The sequence below is a fragment of the Eumetopias jubatus genome, unplaced genomic scaffold (genome assembly GCF_037043125.1).
Source record: "Eumetopias jubatus isolate StellerSeaLion01/CBP00866 unplaced genomic scaffold, mEumJub1_p1.0 scaffold_4, whole genome shotgun sequence".
Taxonomy (NCBI): domain Eukaryota; kingdom Metazoa; phylum Chordata; class Mammalia; order Carnivora; family Otariidae; genus Eumetopias; species Eumetopias jubatus.
Genome location: NW_028274810.1, coordinates 3,551,135 through 3,569,763, shown reverse-complemented (window position 1 = coordinate 3,569,763; position 18,629 = coordinate 3,551,135). Strand labels below are relative to the sequence as shown.

The following is an 18,629-nucleotide window of genomic DNA, read 5'->3' as shown; positions in this document are numbered from 1 at the left end:
TAACCAGAGTTGTGTTCCTGGATTTTTTTCCAAAAGATATTTTTATATAGGTCCATAAGAGAAATGTACAGCGATGTTCCTTGCAGCATTTTTTGTGATGGGGAAATGGAGCAAACCTGGGTGTTTGTTACTGAGAGTGAGGAGATAAAGTGTGATGTTGGCTCTTTGTGAAGTTTAAATGCAGCAGTTCAATCAACACATTGAATGTTCACATCACAACACGGATAGCAGAGGTGCGGGTTGAGCTTTGTGGGAGTTGAGCAGGAAAGGCCAATTTTTAAAATAAAGTTAGAGAAGGGGGAAAGTAAAACATAGAATATGATATAAAACAGGATCCCACTTAAGTACATTCTCAGAAAGTAGAAATTAACTAGAACCGAGAAAGTAAAAACATGTTCTGCTATTCATTAGGCTGAGAGAACAGAGATACAGCTAGCCAAAGAATTAGCAGAAAACATCTCTCCCAAGCACATGCTGCAGCTAATAGAGTCATGAGCCCTTCTTTGAGTGACCACTGCTTCTCTTATTCACTGAGAAACGTATTCTAAAAATCACAGACGACCAGAACCTTCACTGTTTGAAAGCACATCAGCAAGAATGAAATATCCCCCTCCTGCCAAGAGGACCCAAATCACTTTGACACTGAGAATCAGCCTTGATCTTCAACCCAGGTACAAAACTACAATGAGAGGTTTCTAAACCCAACACTCCACCTTTATCTTAACTTTGTGGTTTCCAAGGAAACAGGATCCTGGACGTACTTCAAAGCCTAATTCTGATGTCCATCCTTTCACACAGCCCTGCTTTGCTTTAAGCCCATCAAAACTCTACACTCCAGGCTTCCCCACAACCTACATTAACTATTTTTTCCTTTGTTTGGTAAGACACATCACAGTTTCTTTGGTATGCATTCTCCCTCTGAAAACTAGTCAAAAAACCTCATTTGTTAGACTTGATTAAGATAGGATTTTTTTTTCTTAGAGTTTCTATACTTTATTTCAGCATTCCTACATTTTTGGTTATTTCTAATATTGTTAGAAACATTAGTGCTATAAGTGCTGCATCAATATTTTGCTTCTTTGACATTGGTAGTACAGTATAATGTCTGAAAGGAGACTCTGGCTTTTAATCCTGGCTTAGCCACTTCCCAACCATATGACTGAACCATGTTACTTAACCTCTCTGTGATTCCATCTCCACATCTGTACAATGGAAATAATGATGCTTAGGAGGATAAACTGAGTTTATCCATGTAAAGTTTTGTGTGTGTGTGTGGTTTTCTTTTTCTTTTTTTTTTTTTAAGATTTTATTTATTTGACAGAGAGAGACACAGCGAGAGCAGGAACACAAGCAGCGGGAGGGGGAGAGGGAGAAGCAGGCTTCCTGCGGAGCAGGGAGCCCGATGCGGGGCTCGATCCCAGGACCCTGGGATCATGACCTGAGCCGAAGGCAGTCGCTTAACCGACTGAGCCACTCAGGCGCCCATCCATGTAAAGTTTTTAAAACATCATCTGGCACCAAGGAAGAATACATAAGCAATAGAAAAATATATATGCATTCTAGTTTACCTTGGCATCTATTTAGTTAGTAGTAAAGCACGTTCTGCAGCTCTTTAGTTTTTGTTTTGAAATAATAATAATAGAATAATAGAATAGATATAGAATAATATATCTATAGAATAATAATAATAATAGAATAAGGAAGTTGCCAAAATAGTACAAAGAGTACTCTTCACTCAGCTTCTCCCAATGGTGACAAGTTATATTATCTGTAATACAATATCAAAACCAGGAAATTGACATTGGTACATTATTAACTAATATACAGGCCTTAATTACTGCTCACAAGTTTTTAAACCTGCATTCATGTCCATGTGTGCGTGTAATTCTATACAACTTTAGTCCATGTATAAACTTGCGTAACCACCACCACAATCGAGATGCAGATCTGTTTAGTCATCTCAAAAGAACTTCCCAGTGTCTTCCCAACCACCTCCCATCTTGCCATATAAATGCAATATATAGTATGCAAGGATAAGTATTTTTTAATGCCTAGAAAGCAATACACTTTTTGCAAGAACACAGAGAAGGAAAATTAGAACGACTGTCTGCAAGGGAGTAAAGAATGAACATACAAAGGAATAACAAATAAATGGGGGCAATGTTTCTACTAAATGTATATAGCAAATATAGTAATAGATCCTCAGATTATGTGTAATGTACAAATTTTAGAAAAATATGAGTAAAGTTTGGGAGCATCAATTTATCCTGCATGTCTCAGTCAGAATAAAGATAAGAAGGGCAGAATCACCTTCCCCAAATATTGCTCTTGACCTGCCCAGTAACCCACACCAACTGTCCAGGACCAGCTCTTCATACTCTCTTCTCCTAATTTCACACCCCTCCGTGACCGAGTCCTCCTTGAAGTGCCTGACTGGCTCTCCTGGTCTGACTGAGGACCAAATCTCTCACCGAGACCTCATCAGCAAGGTTGACTAATCAGGAAAATCACTTCAGAGAGTAACTCTTTTTTTGGGGGGGGGGTGACAAAGGCTATTTATTTAAGCTTGATCTCTTGAGACTGTCATACATGTAAAAATATATAATTTAAAGTCAGGGAAATAATAATCAGCTTGGTGTCGCCTCCCTTCTGCCCCTTTGGTACAGCTTTTCCAACTGGCCTCCATTCCAGTTTCAAAATCCTTGGCCTTAATTCACCTCAAGGCGACAGCAAGAGTGACCCAGAGCATAACTCTTTTAAAGTTTATGTTCACAATTTTTTTAAAGGCATATTGCTTTCTTTTTTTTTTTTAAGATTTTATTTATTTATTTGACAGAGAGAGCAAGTATGCACAAGCAGGGGCATGGGCAGAAGGAGAGGGAGAAGCAGGCTCCCTGCTGAGCAGGGAGCCCGACGTGGGGCTCAACCCCAGGACTCCAGGATCATGACCTGAGCCAAAGGCAGACGCTTAACCGACTGAGCCACCCAGGCACCCCACTGTTCACCATTTTTTAAATGATTGTATTTTTCATAAGATTGGGACTGCAGAGTCCCATTCCCTGCACCAGAGGTCGACACATAAACCCCAGGGGTGTCCGGGATCCGTTGCTGCTGTCTAGATTGAGTTCTGGTTATCTTGTTGAAGATTTTTTAAACTGTTTTTCAGAATTAACTAAAATGAACTGAGGGTCTACTAGGTGCCCAGCAGGAGGATAGGTATTTGAGGGACGCCTGTGTGGCTCAGTCGGTTAAGCGTCTGTCTTTGACTCAGGTCATGATCCCAGAGTCCTGGGACCGAGTCCCACATCGAATCCCACATCAGGCTCCTTGCTCAGCGGGGAGTCTGCTTCTCCCTCTGCCTGCTCCTCCCCTTGCTTATGCTCTCTCACACACAAATAAACAAATAAATAAAATCTTTTAAAAAAAAAGGATAGGTATTTGAAACATATTATTTTCACCAAAAATATTCTCACAGCACTGGGGCTTTTTTTTTTCTTTAAGGCCAATAACTTCACTGCCCAAATAACCTCTGCTAACAATGACTGCAAGCATACATTGATCAAAAATTCAAATGATATTAAAAGACATAAAGAAAAAGTAAGGGAGCACCTGGGTGGCTCAGTTGGTTAAGTGACTGCCTTCGGCTCAGGTCATGATCCTGGAGTCCTGGGATCGAGTCCCACGTCGGGCTCCCTGCTCAGCGGGGAATCTGCTTCTCCCTCTGACCCTCCCCCCTCTCATGCTCTCTCTCTCATTCTCTCTCTCAAATAAATAAATAAAATCTTTTTAAAAGTAAAAGTAAAAGCCTCCCTCTGGCCTAACCAAACTCTTCTCCTTATCGGTAGGCACTCTTACTAGTTTTATTATGTAAAATTCCAGAAAAATGTTTCATTCATGTACACATGCAAACACACCAATACACAAGCACCCTTTTTTATTTCCATCAAAAAGAGACCCTATTACTTTCTTTTCACCTGTTAAGATATTTAAGTAGTTTCTAAGTGTTTAATATTAAAAATAATACTGCCTTCTCTTTATTGAATCATTCTAGCTAATAAATTAAGGAGTGTTAGAATATCATTTTGCAGCTCCTAATGAATTAAAGGATCTAAGCATTAAGCATCAACAGATGTTATCACAAAAAGGGAAGCAATCAGACACTGTGTGTCTCCTGATAGAAAGAAAAAAAAAATAGCACCACTTGCGTACCAGTCTTGTCAGGGAGTGAAAAAGTGAACCTAAATCTAATCAAGCTTTTGTTCCCTTTACTCCATCTATTTCTACAGGAAATGTAGAGGGACAGGCGATTATGATAAACTACACCACAGGGAAGCCATCAGCAAAATCCCAATTGGAAAACTCTACAGGAAAAACAACCCAGTCTCTTCAACAAAGAAGCTACAAGAAAAAAAGAGATGAATGGCAAACATATTAGAGTTGAAAGACATGTCAACCAATCATTATGTATAGAACTTATTTGGATTCAGATTAGAACAAAGCATTTTTTAAACCTGTGACATGTAGGTTAATTTTAACACCAAATGGATATTTGACGAATTAAGGAAATATTGTTAATTATTTTTGATGTGACTTGCTATTGTGGTCCTTATCTTTTAGAGATACATAAAGCAATATTTGTGGATGAAATAATATGGTATCTGGGATCTGCTTCAAAATGATACAGGATGGACAGTCTTAAGTTTGATAATTGATGAAGTTGGATAACGGGTACCTTGCCCTCTGTGTATATGTTTTAATTTCTCAATTATCAAGAATTAAAAATACAGGCACGACTGGGTGGCTCAGTCTGTTGAGCATCTCAGTGTATAAGACTACCCCATTTCTCTAGCCCTAACCAGCACTGGGCATTAGCAAACCTTTACATTTGACCAATTATGAATCTCACAGTCCCCTCGGGATCTCATGGACCCCTCTGAGCACCATGGTGGCTGGTATCAGCCTGGAAGGCCTGATGCAGCCATTTCAATGTTCAGGGAAGCCCTGTTGCAGTGATCAGATACTCATTTGAGGATCAAGGTGCCATCGGCCCCAAAAGGTGCTTGAATGGACCTAGACCTTGTGGCCTCTGAGACTGACTTTTCTGTTTTCAATGCCATTCGGCTCCTTTCTGTCTCCATAGTCACATTAGCCTAGAAGCTAATAGGGTTCTCTAAAGTCTGTTTCCATCAGTCTGGTCTCATCTGGAAAGGTCTGGCTCTGCCTACCAGTGTCACCTCATGTTACTGCACTCTCCTCCTTGCCCTCTAAACACCACCCAGACTAGACTTCTTGCAGGTCCTTCTACCTCTCTGGGCTGCTGTCTTTTGCTTTCCTCCAGGACTCAGGTCTCATCCTAAAGTCCCCTTTTCCCAGAGGCCTTCCTCACCCACACCAATGTCAAGTTAGGCCTCCCTCCATTCCACTTTTTGTGTCGGCACTTAGCCCACCTTAACACTTGTCACACTTTATTATGGTCACTGCTTTAGTATCTGACTTCCCTCCTAGCTACTAAAAGTCCAGGAAGTCAGAAGCCACTCTGTTCTGTTGAACCTCGTATCTTCACTGCCCAGCAGATTGCCTGATATCTAACAGATACTCAACAAATTATTGAATGAAAAAATGAAGTAATGATATCATACCTAGCAATGCTTAGGAGTCAGAGAAGAGGAATGGTCCTAGAAAGCCTTTCTTATAGAACTTAATAATATCAAATAGATACTTAAAACATTTACAAAATTAGTAGATACAGATTTTCCATCACCCATGTGAATGATTAAACCTAGTCTCCCCAGGCACGGGGATAGTCTCCCAGTTAAGGATCACTTAACTGAGACCTGAACAGGGCTGGCCCTCAGGCTTACTCTCTGTGCCAGAATTTCTGATTAGCCATGTTGTGAGCTATGTTAGCAGGGCTCCCCCAGACCACACTGCGAAGCCAAATATGGTATAAAAATTGCTGATTAAGTTTTACATTTTTTGTATTATTTCTTTTTTTTCTTTTGAAGGCCAAACTGAGGCAGTGAGACAGGCCACTGGAGGTTTATGAGCAGGTGGGTGATGAGGTCAGATCTGTGCTTGGAAGGTTACTCTAGCAGCAGAACATGGAAGGGATTCGAGACATGTAAGCCTAGGAGAGGGGAGGTATAACCCTAACACTTTCTCCCACTTGAATAGAATAGGTATCTCTGTATAGGTCTCATGCCCCATCTGAGTTCCTTCCCAACTGAGGGCAAAAAGTTTATCATGTTCATCTGTGGAACTATCATGACACAAAATTGGAGTGCATTAAAAAGTGGAAGGACTGAAAACAACCATCCATCAACAAGTGAATGGGGCACCAGGGTGGCTCAGTCAGTTAAGCGTCTGCCTTCAGCTCAGGTCATGATCCCAGGGTCCTGGGATCGGGTCCTGCATCCGGGCTCCCCGCTTAGTGGGGAGTCTGCTTCTCCCTCTGCCCCTTTCCCTGCTCATGCTCTCCCTCTGTATCTCTGAAATAAAGAAATACTCTTTAAAAAAAAAGGGGGGGGGGGATTTGAGTGAAAGAAGCCAGACACAAACAATACACTGTACGACTCCATTTACATAAAACTTTAGAAAATGCAAACTATCTCTAATGTCATAAAGCAAACCAGCGGTTGACTGAGGGCAGGGATGGGGGCAAAGGAGGACATTGGCGAAGGGGGCAGAGAGAATTATGAAGTGGTACTAGGAAACTCTGGGGTGGGGTGATGGATATGTTCATTATTTTGAGTATAGTGATGTTTTCATTGGTATGTATGTATGTCAAAACCTAGCAAATTATACTTTAAACATGTGCAATTTATTGTTTATTGCATGCCAGTTATAACACAATAAAGCTGTTTTTCTAAAAAAGTACGGGTGGGTATGGTAGAGAAATGAAGGAAGAGGTGTCATTTGAGCTATAAGATATGGCTTTGGCTTGAAAGAAAGCTCTGGGGCGCCTGGGTGGCTCAGTTGGTTAAGCGACTGCCTTCAGCTCAGATCATGATCCTGGAGTCCCAGGATCGAGCCCTGCATGGAGCCCTACATCGGGCTCCCTGCTCGGCAGGGAGTCTGCTTCTCCCTCTGACCCTCCCCCTTCTCATGCTCTCTCTCAAATAAATAAATAATCCTAAAAAGAAAGGAAAGAAAGGAAGAAAGGAAGAAAGGAAGAAAGAAAGAAAGAAAAAGAAGAAAGAAAAGAAAAGAAAAAAGAAAGAAAAGAAAGAAAAGAAAGAAAGAAAGAAAGAAAGAAAGAAAGAAAGAAAGAAAGAAAGAAAGAAAAGAAAAGAAAAGAAAAGAAAAGAAAAGAAAAGAAAAGAAAAGAAAAGAAAAGAAAAGAAAAGAAAAGAAAAAGAAAGAAAAGCTCTGGCCAAGCCAGAAGGAAGTGGCAGTCCCAGTCCAGACCCGAGCAGATGGGCTTAGTGGGAGGTGAGCAGACCCTTTTGCGTAGAGCAGAAAACCCACCTAACCCTATACTAACCCTATAGGGGAGCAGTAGAATATAGACCTATAGAAGGAGGGAGAGGCAGATGTTGGAAAGCTTTGAATATCAAGCTTGGTTTTTTTGTTGTTGTTGTTTTGTTTTTTAGGGGCCGGTGGAGAGGGGCAGAGGGAAAGGGAGACAGAGAGAGAATCTTAAGCAGGCTCTGCGCTGGGCGTCCTGGGCTCGATCTCACAAACCCTGACATCATGACCTGAGCAGAAATCAAGAGTCAGACGCTTAATCGATGGAGCCACCCAGGTGCCCCTGTATATCAAGCGTTTTAAAAGTGTACATTGGATTGCAGTTCCATCACTTACTTCCTCAATGATCCTGGACAAGTTAACTTCTCTAAGACTCTGTTTCCTCCATCTATAAAATAAGGATCATAATATCGGAACCTACTTCCACGGTGGCTGTGAAGAAGAGATGAGGCGATACAGGTAAAACACTCAGCAGAGGGCCCTGTAAACAGTTAAGTGCTCAATAAGTAGAAGAAATTATTATTATAACAATTACTGTTATTAACCCCAACATAAGCAAATGTATACAGATGTTTGAGCAGGAGGAGGAAGTGATCAAAGAAGTTCTTTAGGAGGATTAAATTCACCATCTCTAATTAGCTCCCCTCCAGAGTTAAAATTCCAAATTCATCTCTTCCCCCTTCCCCACTCTATAACTTCCTTCCTTCCTAGTAAACACCATGCCCAGACAGGGCCTGAAACCAGTAACGAAGACTCTCTCATATTAGTGAAGGGATTCCAACTAGTAAGCAAGTTGAAATATGGCCTCTGGGTTGGAGAACCAGAACGCCCCAATCCCAGCCCCAAGGATTTCAGCCACCACCACCATCAACCACCATAGATTTATATACAGGGTTCATCCTAAAGAGAATAAAGCAGGTGATATTCCTTTTAATTTCAATTTTAAAGCCTAGACAATTTCCCCCCAAACTCCAAGGAGGGGTCCAGGTTTTCAGAGATTGACCCTGATCTAAGAGTTTATTCTCTGGAGTCTCTGAAGAGAAGCCTCTCTGTCCCTCAGTTTCCTCATCTATAAAATGGGAGATAATAATGGTGACTATTTCATGAGGTTCTTGTGAGGACTGAAATGAGTCAATATGTGTAAAGGGACTAGACCATTGTCTGGTCCATAGTAAGTCTATAGGTGTTATACTTTTTTAAGGACTTCATTTTTTCTATCTTGTTGATAATGCTTCTTATTTGTGGTCTTTTTAAGTGACTAGGCATTAACAGTGTCCCCATAACAAGCTACTTCAGCCCCAGTGCACCTCTTGGGTAGAAGTAAGTTTGGCCAATGGCTTATAAATATTCATCCTCCAAATCAGAGGCAACCAGCTTTTCCACAGACCCAGCAGTGGTTTTATCGAACTTCATTTAATGAGAAAATACATGGCAGTAAAAAGAATCCAGCCAAGCTTTTAAATTAACGGGTAATTTTATTAATAACAAGGGCATCTACACACATTTGAAAACACATGTAGGAAACATAAGATTAATTCAGTTTATAACAATGTCTGGAGTCCATTCGGATTCATGAAACCCTTACGATCAACTCCAGGACCCCTTAGCCAAAAGCAGAGTTGAATAACTGATCAGACCCATCAGTGTCTTCATCAGCAAAATCAAGGCTTAGACAGAAAGAGTGAACATTTTGTAATTACTTAAAATAAAACTGAAATGCAATTGTCTGCGCATTTGAGGATACAAAGGTGGACAATGTCAGCTACATGACCAGTGAACCAATCCCTTTGCTTTTCTCAACCTCTGGGTTTTAAGGGGGTTATTTAACCTTGCCTGTCTCACAGGGTCTATCTTTTCAAGGCCTCCCGATAATCACTGAGAAGGTGAGTGTAAATTAAAAGCTCATCTCCATGGGGAACAGAGAATCAGGATGGAGATGGTGGGTGTCAGAAAAGGAGATGAGAAAAGAATCTTTCCAGTGACCAATGCTCTGATTTTAAAGAAAATCCAAAAGAGGTTACGCTACAAGAAGCAAAAAGGGAAAACCAACCACCACCACCTCCTTTTTGGTGCACAAAAAGAATCCTAACCCGGGCCTCCTCAGAGCTATTGCCCTGAAGTGACCCCAGACCTACTTGGCCAAAGAGCTCCAAAAACATTTCCGTTTTCATGTCTTCACGTGTACCTAATGGAAATGAACGGCACGCATCCATCCAGGAAGCGATTAAGAAAGGGATAGCGTGGGAAAAATAATTCGATAAATTTTAATTCAGTAAGTATTTAAGTGTCCACTATGTGCCAGGCAGCCCGGCGCTGACTATATTTAGCAGAAAACCATACCAGCAAAGTCTGTTAAGGGCTTGAGAAGAAAGACCATAAATAAGAAAATAAACGAACCAACTTCTGACAGCTGCTAAGAGGAAGAGAAAATGAGACCAGGTGATAGCAGGAACGAGACGCAAATTCCTGAGTGGGACTTGGGAAGGTCTCTGAGAGGTGAATTTTGAGCCCAGCCCTAAAAGACCAGCGCCTTGCAGTGACCCAAGGCCGGGGCGTTCCAAAAAGAGAGAATTAAGTGCAAAACCGATCCACAAACCGAGAAATAATAGGGATTTCAAAGCCCCAAAGGGAGCGGCGGCAACCAGAACCTACGAATTCCGGAGCGGGCGCGTGATTTTGAATATTCATGTCGTCCAATGAGGGAAAGGCTAGGACCCGGCAGCGCAGGCCCCGCCCTCAGTGCCCAGACCGCTGGTATCCACAGGAGGCCACATCGCAGGGCAGAAGTGGTGACTGGGCACCCCGGCAGCTGCCAAACGCTCGCCAAACGCTCGGGAGAATTCTTCAGGGCTCTGACGCAATGTTTCCAGCACCCGGGTTTCGTTGTCCTGGGGTCCTTTCTTAAGTGAGGATGACCGAAATTACTCATTTCGTTTTATAACACCGATGAAACATACACCCAACAAAGTCACCAGGACACAACAGTCTGGGGACGGAAGGGGAGAAGCAGATTTTCAATATCCTAATTCGGAAGGACTTGTACGAAAACTAAGCAGCACAGTTAAAGAGTTAAGACGCGCCCTAGATTAAAAAGCAAAGCCAGTCACGCGCCAGGAATCTCACGTAGGAAAGGCTTAAAAAGCTATGTGTGCCATCTTCCATGATCTTTCACGAGTAGAGTAACTTACTTTGTGAGAGCAAGTGAGGGGAAAACAAGTGAACAAAGCTCTTTTCTGGTGATTAGGTGGGTGGCTCTGAAAAGAGCCTTTGGAGTCAAGCGGCCGGCGACTCATGCGAGCGCCGTGTCCCGGCAGGGACTCACTTGGAGCTGGTGTACTTGGTGACCGCCTTGGTGCCCTCGGACACGGCGTGCTTGGCCAGCTCGCCGGGCAGCAGCAGGCGCACGGCCGTCTGGATCTCCCGGGACGTGATGGTCGAGCGCTTGTTGTAATGCGCCAGGCGGGAGGCCTCGCCGGCGATACGCTCGAAGATGTCGTTGACGAAGGAGTTCATGATGCCCATGGCCTTGGACGAAATACCGGTGTCGGGGTGTACCTGCTTGAGCACCTTGTACACGTAGATGGAGTAACTCTCCTTGCGGCTGCGCTTGCGCTTCTTGCCATCCTTCTTCTGGGCTTTGGTGACAGCCTTTTTCGAGCCCTTCTTGGGCGCGGGAGCGGACTTTGCCGGTTCAGGCATTGTATAACACCTCACTCGTTAGCAAAGAAAAGAAGTGCGAGAATGGGCGGGCCTGATCCTTTTATAACCACCGTATGCAAATTAGGGCTCCAAAAGCCCTTCGTTCCCATTGGACCTTGTAGGGACCTTGCGTTATCAGTAATAACTACGTAACAACACCTACTGTTGGCCTCATTGGCCAGTTCTGGAGCCAATTTAGGACCAATGAAAAACTCGTTCCTGACCCCACCCCTAGCAAAGCTTATAAAAGCTTTTCAATCGCTGAATTTTTTTGAATCCTGTTTTGTTGTGAGGTTCTGAGCTTTAGGTGTTTTAATCTTACCTTCAACCATGTCTGGTCGCGGAAAGCAAGGAGGCAAAGCCCGTGCCAAAGCCAAGTCGCGCTCGTCCCGCGCTGGCCTGCAGTTCCCGGTGGGCCGGGTGCACCGCCTGCTGCGCAAGGGCAACTACGCCGAGCGGGTCGGGGCCGGCGCGCCGGTGTACATGGCGGCGGTGCTGGAGTACCTGACGGCGGAAATCCTGGAGCTGGCGGGGAACGCGGCCCGAGACAACAAGAAGACGCGCATCATCCCCCGCCACCTCCAGCTGGCCATCCGCAACGACGAGGAGCTGAACAAGCTGTTGGGCAAAGTCACCATCGCCCAGGGCGGCGTTCTGCCCAACATCCAGGCCGTTCTCTTACCAAAGAAAACTGAAAGCCACAAAGCCAAAAGTAAATAAAACCCTGATAAGCCAAAGACTAAAGGCTCTTTTTAGAGCCACCCAAGTTTTCAAAAAAAGAGCTAACGCGCTATTTCGTTATCAGCCCCTCAATTGACATTTTGGTGGCTCTTAAAAGAGCCTTTGGGGTTAGTGGGGATGGTCTCGACCTTCCTAATTACTTGTTCTTGCCAGGCTTGTGACTCTCCGTTTTCTTGGGCAACAAGACCGCCTGAATATTGGGCAAGACGCCGCCCTGGGCAATGGTGACACCCCCAAGTAACTTATTGAGCTCTTCGTCATTTCTCACGGCTAGCTGTAAATGGCGAGGGATGATGCGCGTCTTCTTGTTGTCTCGGGCCGCGTTCCCCGCCAGCTCTAGGATTTCCGCCGTCAGGTACTCCAGCACCGCCGCCAGGTACACCGGCGCGCCGGCCCCGACCCGCTCGGCGTAGTTGCCCTTGCGCAGCAGGCGGTGCACCCGGCCCACTGGGAACTGCAGGCCAGCGCGGGACGAGCGCGACTTGGCCTTGGCGCGAGCTTTGCCTCCCTGCTTTCCGCGTCCTGACATTACGGCCAAATTTGCAGTTACAGCTTCTTAATTCAAGGAGAAGGAAGTGGAAAGGATAACCAATTTGATGTAATTTATAAGAGCTACCGGGAGGGGTGAAGGGAAGTAGCCCAATCAAACAGCCAATAGGAAAGCAGAAAGCAGCTTCTTCGTTTGCATCCTGCGCTACGAGGAAATGACGGATTTCGTAAGTACCTAACCAATCGCTGGGAGCCACATTAAAGCCCCTTATTTGCATGCCAGGATTTTTTAAAGAAAGAAGGCTTTCGGACCAAACGCTGTTTTGCATTTCGCCTTTTACTGAATGGCATATTTTGTTTCCAACTTAAGAGAAGGGTAGGGGGGGGGATCTTTTTTCCCAGTTCAGAGCTAGAAGGGAAATCCTCCTAAGAAGGACCCAAAAAGCCGGCTGAGGGCCTCCAGCAGAAGCAGAGTTGCTCCCATTCAAGGGTAGGGATTCTAAAGCCCATTATTCCCTTGAGCCTTAAGTTACTCTCCAAGTCCCGCCTTTGCTGTCTCTTCACAGCCAGACTTCCAAAAGAATATGTTATTAAGGCCGCCCGCTTTCTCTGCAATTTAGTCGTGGCCTTCGGTGAGGCTTCGCCCCACCCCCAGCCGCCTACGCTCTTCGGAATCCACTGTAACCAAGGACCGGATTTAGATTTGTCTTCCTTCTCTCGACCTCCAGGAGGCATCCGATACCGCCTTGAAACTTGCTCCTTTGGCTTTCAAAATGTCCTCCGACTTTCCTCCTCCCGCTCCTTTTTTCCTCTACACGTCCCTGGATTCCCGTGTCTGTCTGGGTTCTGCCTCCTACCCAACACCCCCCTCCATCCTTCACTCTTCCCGAGGAGTCTTCCCACTTCCATGCTTTCAATTACAGACATCCAGATTTGCTCCGGAAGCTGAGACCCTGACACCAAACTGTTTGCTGGGTACTTCAACCCATTTGTCCCAACAAAATTCTACCTATCCAAACGCGAACTTATCTAAACGACCCCCCAGTCGCCTCTGTTTGCTCTCTCCCTCAATTACAACCTAAGCCAGAATCTACACTTACCTGCATCTCAACAGCATATCCGGTCACTTCCCTAACGTCTCTTCAGCCTTTTCTCCGTGCTCCTGTCTGCCTCCTCATGGCTCTCTTAGACTTCAGCAACAGCCCTGCAGACTTGTTTTCCTTCATCCTCCAATTGCCTTCTGGAGAAATCTTTCCGGAGAATTTTGTTTCTTTCTCCTCAGCTTCCCCCCCTGGAGTGTTCTACACCCCTCACACCATTTGCACCCTCCTGAGTATCCCATAAGGACAGGGAGTAGAATACTGTAGAGAAGAGTAGACTTAAATCCTATTCCTTGAGCCCATTTCTGATGTTCTCTCTTTCATCCTCACCTTTATTGAACTGACCTTTATCAAGTACCGGCTACCTACCAGGCAACGGGGATATAGATAGCTGAAACTAGAAAACAGAGGAAATCTAAAATCTGGAAGTTAAAATCAGCTATCTGTAGACATTATCCCTGGTAAGAACGCTGGTATAGATTTGTGAAACAACCAAGTTCAATCAAAGGCTACGGGAGTGTTTTTTCAATAGCAGAACTCTATCAGCTATATCACTGCAGAAGATGCCTGTGTTAATAGATGTGGTCCACATAGAGCCTAAACAGGGCAATTACAGTAGGAATGTGTTGTTTCTCCAGCACTAAGAATGTATATTATATGTCTGCTAGACACAAAGGTTTGGGCTATTATAGAAGGGTCCTTGGTGTGAAAACATCAGCCTTTTCTCACAACCTGGGTGAAGTAGTTCTGAAGACTGTTTAACTTTCTTAGCTCAGATTCTGGGCTCAATTAACCACTTTCCAATTATTCTACTTCAAGCTAAAAATATGAGACTGAGAAGGGATGAGCCAGTTATGAGAAGATATATCACTAGAGGGTAATGAACTTGCATGCTAGACTATTCGTAAATTTCTTGTGTGTTTTGTTAGTGTGAGTCTCTCCCCAATAAGCCAGTACACTCTGGAAGTTCTGATGGTGTCAACTTTTCAGACTTACAGGGTCTGAACCCAGACAGTGGGGACCCCACCACAACTCTGGCACCTTGAGAGTTCCTGCTTGAGGGGGCAGCTGACCTCCCCCTGTCTTTGACCTCTGATCTCTTTCTTACTTCTATCACAGTGACCCTGTGCTATTAGGAAAGGTGAAGCGCAAAGAGATTATATGATGTAGATGTGATTATTTGTATCACAGATAAGGAAAGTGAGGCTCAGAGAACTTAAAGCACTTGCTGAAGGTGGCACAGCTATTTACTAAGACATGATTAGAAGTCAGGTCTGCCTGGCTCAAAAATTGTGCTCTTCATCACTGCATTCACCCTGCTTCACTCACTAGATGTTGGGCTTCATGAAGCCGCTTAACTTACAGAGCCTCCCTTTCTTCCTCTATTAAAGAGAGGAAGAGAATGAGAGAAAATTAGATTTAGTATTTTAGTTTCCATCCAGCTGTAAAACCTTATTAGATAAGTCTAGATAGGCCAATATCCTACAAATTATACCAGGTTCAATTACTATCTATTGCTCCCCGGAGCTCTTTTCCCAGTGTTCTTACCAGAGCTATTAAAACATGAAATAGAGCAGGCCATCCATAAAAGTAGTACCCCATCACAAACAGGCTGGGTCTTACTTCCTTTAACAAAAAGGCAACTGGAATTTTTAATTTTTTTTAACATTTTCTTTTTTTTTTTTTAAGATTTTATTTATTTATTCGAGAGAGAGCGCACAAGCAGGAGAGGGAGAAGCAGGTTCCCTGCGAGCTGGGAGCCCAAAGTGGGGCTCGATCCCAGGACCCTGAGATTGTGACCCGAACTGAAGGCACCCAGGCACCCCGCAACTGGGATTTTTAAACTGAGTTCCCTTCCCAGGCAATCTAGTTAACCAAACATTTATTTTGCTTTCTCACCCCTTTCCACCCATAGTCCTCTCTCTTACCCCTCTCCCCCTCCCTCATCCCTTGCTGCATACCATTCAAGCAAGGCCTTTCCACAGTTACCTGCCATTGCACATACAGTGGCCTTCGGCTAGAATGCTTCTTCCTCCTCTTGACCTGGCAGAATCCTCCTCGTCCTTCCAGTTTCAGCCCAGATATCACCAGCTCCCTCATGAGGTCTTCCCTTCCCCCCCTCCCCCCACAGCCTCAGTGTACCCACTTCTCTGTTCAGATCCTGGTGGTAGCACTTCCCACTCTGTACTGTGCTTTCACTTTGCTCTCACTTCCTTTCTGTGACCACCTCAAGGGAGAGACTGTGTCTTTTTGAATCTGAGTCCTTAATTCCTTCTACCTGGCTCTTAATAGGGTAATTAAATGTTTTCGACTTGAATAAATGGCACTAACACTCTTAGGGAATTAGTGTCTTCTTTTCAAAAATCTTTCTCTTTACTCAACAACCACTCTCCAAATGCCGGCTACAAACAGTAGACGGCAACAGCCAAAGTGATGGAAGATATGCTAAAAGCTCGTCAATTAAACAAAAATAACATAGCCAACCATAATAGAGTTGTCAGAATAAATGAGAATAAACGTAAAGAACCTAGCATGGAGCCTGGAACCTGAGAGGGCCCAAAGCTGTATTAGGAGGCTGAAAAGCTTAATGGTTAAGAGCCCAAATTCTACAGCCTGACTCTGCATTGTTTACCAGATCTGTGACCATGGGCAAATTACCTAACCTCTAAGGGTCTCTGCTTCCTCACTGGTAAAGCAAAAGTAATAACAGTAGCTACTTCATGGGGTTGTTGTAAAAATTAAAAGTTCATAAATGTAAAACATTTAGAACAGTACCTAGCACCAACATAACAGGGGCATCCCAAAAACTCTTTGAAGCAATTTGTCATTTCAAAAATAAACATTAGGTTTATCAGATGACCTAGCAATTCCACTCCTGGATATACAACAAACAGAAGTGAAGGTTTGCATGCAATAAAAAGCATGTACCAGAATGTGGTATATTCATATCCTGCCATACCACACAATGAAATGAGCAAATTGCTGCCACGCACATGGATGAATCTCACAATGTTGAGTGAAAAAATGCAAACACAAATGAATTCATGCTACGTGATTCTTTTTATATGAAGTTTAAAAATGGGCAAAACTAATCTATGGTGATAGAAGTTAGAATAATGGTTACCTGTGGCAGGGTGGTGTTGACTTCCCTGGAGCCTTCAAGGTGCTGGAAATTTTCTGTATCTTGATGTGGATGTACTCATATGTAGAATTAAACTGCACACTTAAGATTTATAAATTCCTTATGTGTAAATTATACATCAATAAGCACAAATTAAGTTTTCCAAGAACAAATCCTGAAGTAATCATCATGTAGGGAAAATGAGTATTTTGTTGGGCATCCCAATCCTCATGTCACAGATTAGTGTTTGTTTTTTGTTTTATTTTAATTACACATGAGGTGGCCACCACCATAATCTCTTGGTGTTTAAAGCCTCTAAAAGCCTCAATCTGGCCATGACAAACCTTCACTACATAGTAGATATCTTTATGACTATGTTTTTATTAGAAAAAAAGACATTAAGCTTGCCCTATGGAGTTTGCAATTTACAAAGCTTTTGTTCGTTTTTGCAACAGAAATAATAATGTCATCAGCCCTCTCTTCATACATTAGTTCACATATCTATCCAATACATTTAATCGAACATCCAGGTATATCAACACTGACCTTGACATAACACATTTAGAACATCATGAATATAGGGGCGGAGGTGGCTCAGTCAGTGAAGCGTCTGACTCTTCATTTCTGCTCAGGTCATAATATCAGGGTTCTGAGATCGAGCCCCAAGTCAGGCTCATGCTAGGTGTGGAGCCTGCTTAAGATTCTCTCCTTGTGCCCCTCCACCCCACTCTCATGCTCTAAGAAAAAAAATAATAATAAAATGATTTTTAAAAAGAGCATAATGAATACAGTCCCTCTGCCCAGATCTCTCCACATGGTTAGTTCTCCCTAGTCATTCCAATCTCTGTTTCAGCCACCTCCCTAGCAAGGCCTTCTTCAACCACAGCCTCCCATCATTCCCCATCAGTTACTGGATTAGCAAGCTGCAAAGCCCTGACCAAAAACAAGTCCTATAGATTCCATCTCTTTAGCAGCATTCTGATCTATTGACTGCTCTCTAGGCCATCTCCTGCCTTCACTCAGATTATCTTTCACCAGATTATTGCCAACGGCTTTTCTACTCTTCCTGTTCCTCTAATACATTCTTCTGGAAAATCGGATTCTTTCTCATCATATGTTCTCTCCCAATGTGATTCCACCACCCTTACCCACTTTCCCACCCACCTATCCAAGATAATCTCATTCCATCTTCAATAACCCCTGCTTCAGATACACTTCTCAGATGCTAAAATTAGTAGACAAAAACTTAATGAGAAACAGGATGATACATAGATTCAAAGTATCACCCACAATTACAAATGGAAAAAGAATAATTTTACAATGGTGAAACCTGAAGGATAGCACTTTACTAAATGACCAGAATTATCACCAGCAATGAGACATATCAAGTTATATGCCCACTTGTATGGTTCGTTGAAAAGGACTCAATATCACTTCTGCAGTATTCCTGCCAAAAATGCGTATCCTAAGTCTGAATCGTGGAGAAATACTTAGAAAAACCCAGATTGAGGGACATTACAAAATAAATGGTCAAAGTCATAAGAGACAAAGACTAAGGAACTATTCCTGATTAACAGAGACCAAAGAGGGCACCTGGGTGGCTCAGTTGTTAAGCACCTGCCTTTGTCTCAGGTCATGATCTCACAGTCCTGGGATCGAGTTCCACGTTGGGCTCCCTGCTCAGTGGGGAGTCTGCTGCTTCTATCGCTCCCCCCTCCCATTCTCTTTCATTCTCTCTTTCTCTCTCTCAGATAAATAAATAAAATCTTAAAAAAAGAAAAAGCAGAGGCCAAAGAGACATAACAACTTGAATAACACAAATGTTCTGAGCCAGAACATTTTTTTTCATTTTATACAAAAGAGACGCCAGTGGGGAAATTAACAAATTTTGAGTAAGAACTGTATATTAGATAATAGTACTGTATCAGTGTCAATTTCCAGAGTTTGACAATTGTATTGTGGTTATTTGAGAAATGTCTTTTTTTTTTTGAAACTAAATAGACATTAGTAAA

The 18,629-nt window shown here is 43.3% G+C and overlaps 3 protein-coding genes across 3 annotated transcripts; 1 reads left to right on the top strand and 2 right to left on the bottom strand.

Annotated features, from left to right (window-relative positions):
- Positions 1–8,922: 8,922 nt before the first annotated feature.
- On the bottom strand, positions 8,923–11,193 carry H2BC21 (H2B clustered histone 21). Its single transcript, XM_028088299.2, has one exon. The coding sequence runs from the start codon at positions 11,164–11,166 to the stop codon at positions 10,786–10,788; it is 381 nt and encodes a 126-aa protein (XP_027944100.1). The 5' UTR covers positions 11,167–11,193; the 3' UTR covers positions 8,923–10,785.
- A 248-nt stretch (positions 11,194–11,441) lies between these two features.
- Positions 11,442–11,897, top strand: LOC114197279 (histone H2A type 2-C). Its single transcript, XM_028088258.2, has one exon. It carries the CDS (start codon positions 11,497–11,499, stop codon positions 11,884–11,886), a length of 390 nt encoding a protein of 129 aa, XP_027944059.1. The 5' UTR covers positions 11,442–11,496; the 3' UTR covers positions 11,887–11,897.
- Positions 11,544–12,478, bottom strand: H2AC21 (H2A clustered histone 21). The gene has a single exon (XM_028088257.2). The coding sequence runs from the start codon at positions 12,434–12,436 to the stop codon at positions 12,044–12,046; it is 393 nt and encodes a 130-aa protein (XP_027944058.1). The 5' UTR covers positions 12,437–12,478; the 3' UTR covers positions 11,544–12,043.
- Between the last annotated feature and the right edge of the window lie 6,151 nt (positions 12,479–18,629).

What these genes read in the sequence shown, in the direction of transcription:
- H2BC21 (XM_028088299.2), bottom strand. Translation starts at nt 11,166, where the DNA reads ATGCCTGAACCGGCAAAGTCCGCTCCCGCGCCCAAGAAGGGCTCGAAA.
- LOC114197279 (XM_028088258.2), top strand. Translation starts at nt 11,497, where the DNA reads ATGTCTGGTCGCGGAAAGCAAGGAGGCAAAGCCCGTGCCAAAGCCAAG.
- H2AC21 (XM_028088257.2), bottom strand. Translation starts at nt 12,436, where the DNA reads ATGTCAGGACGCGGAAAGCAGGGAGGCAAAGCTCGCGCCAAGGCCAAG.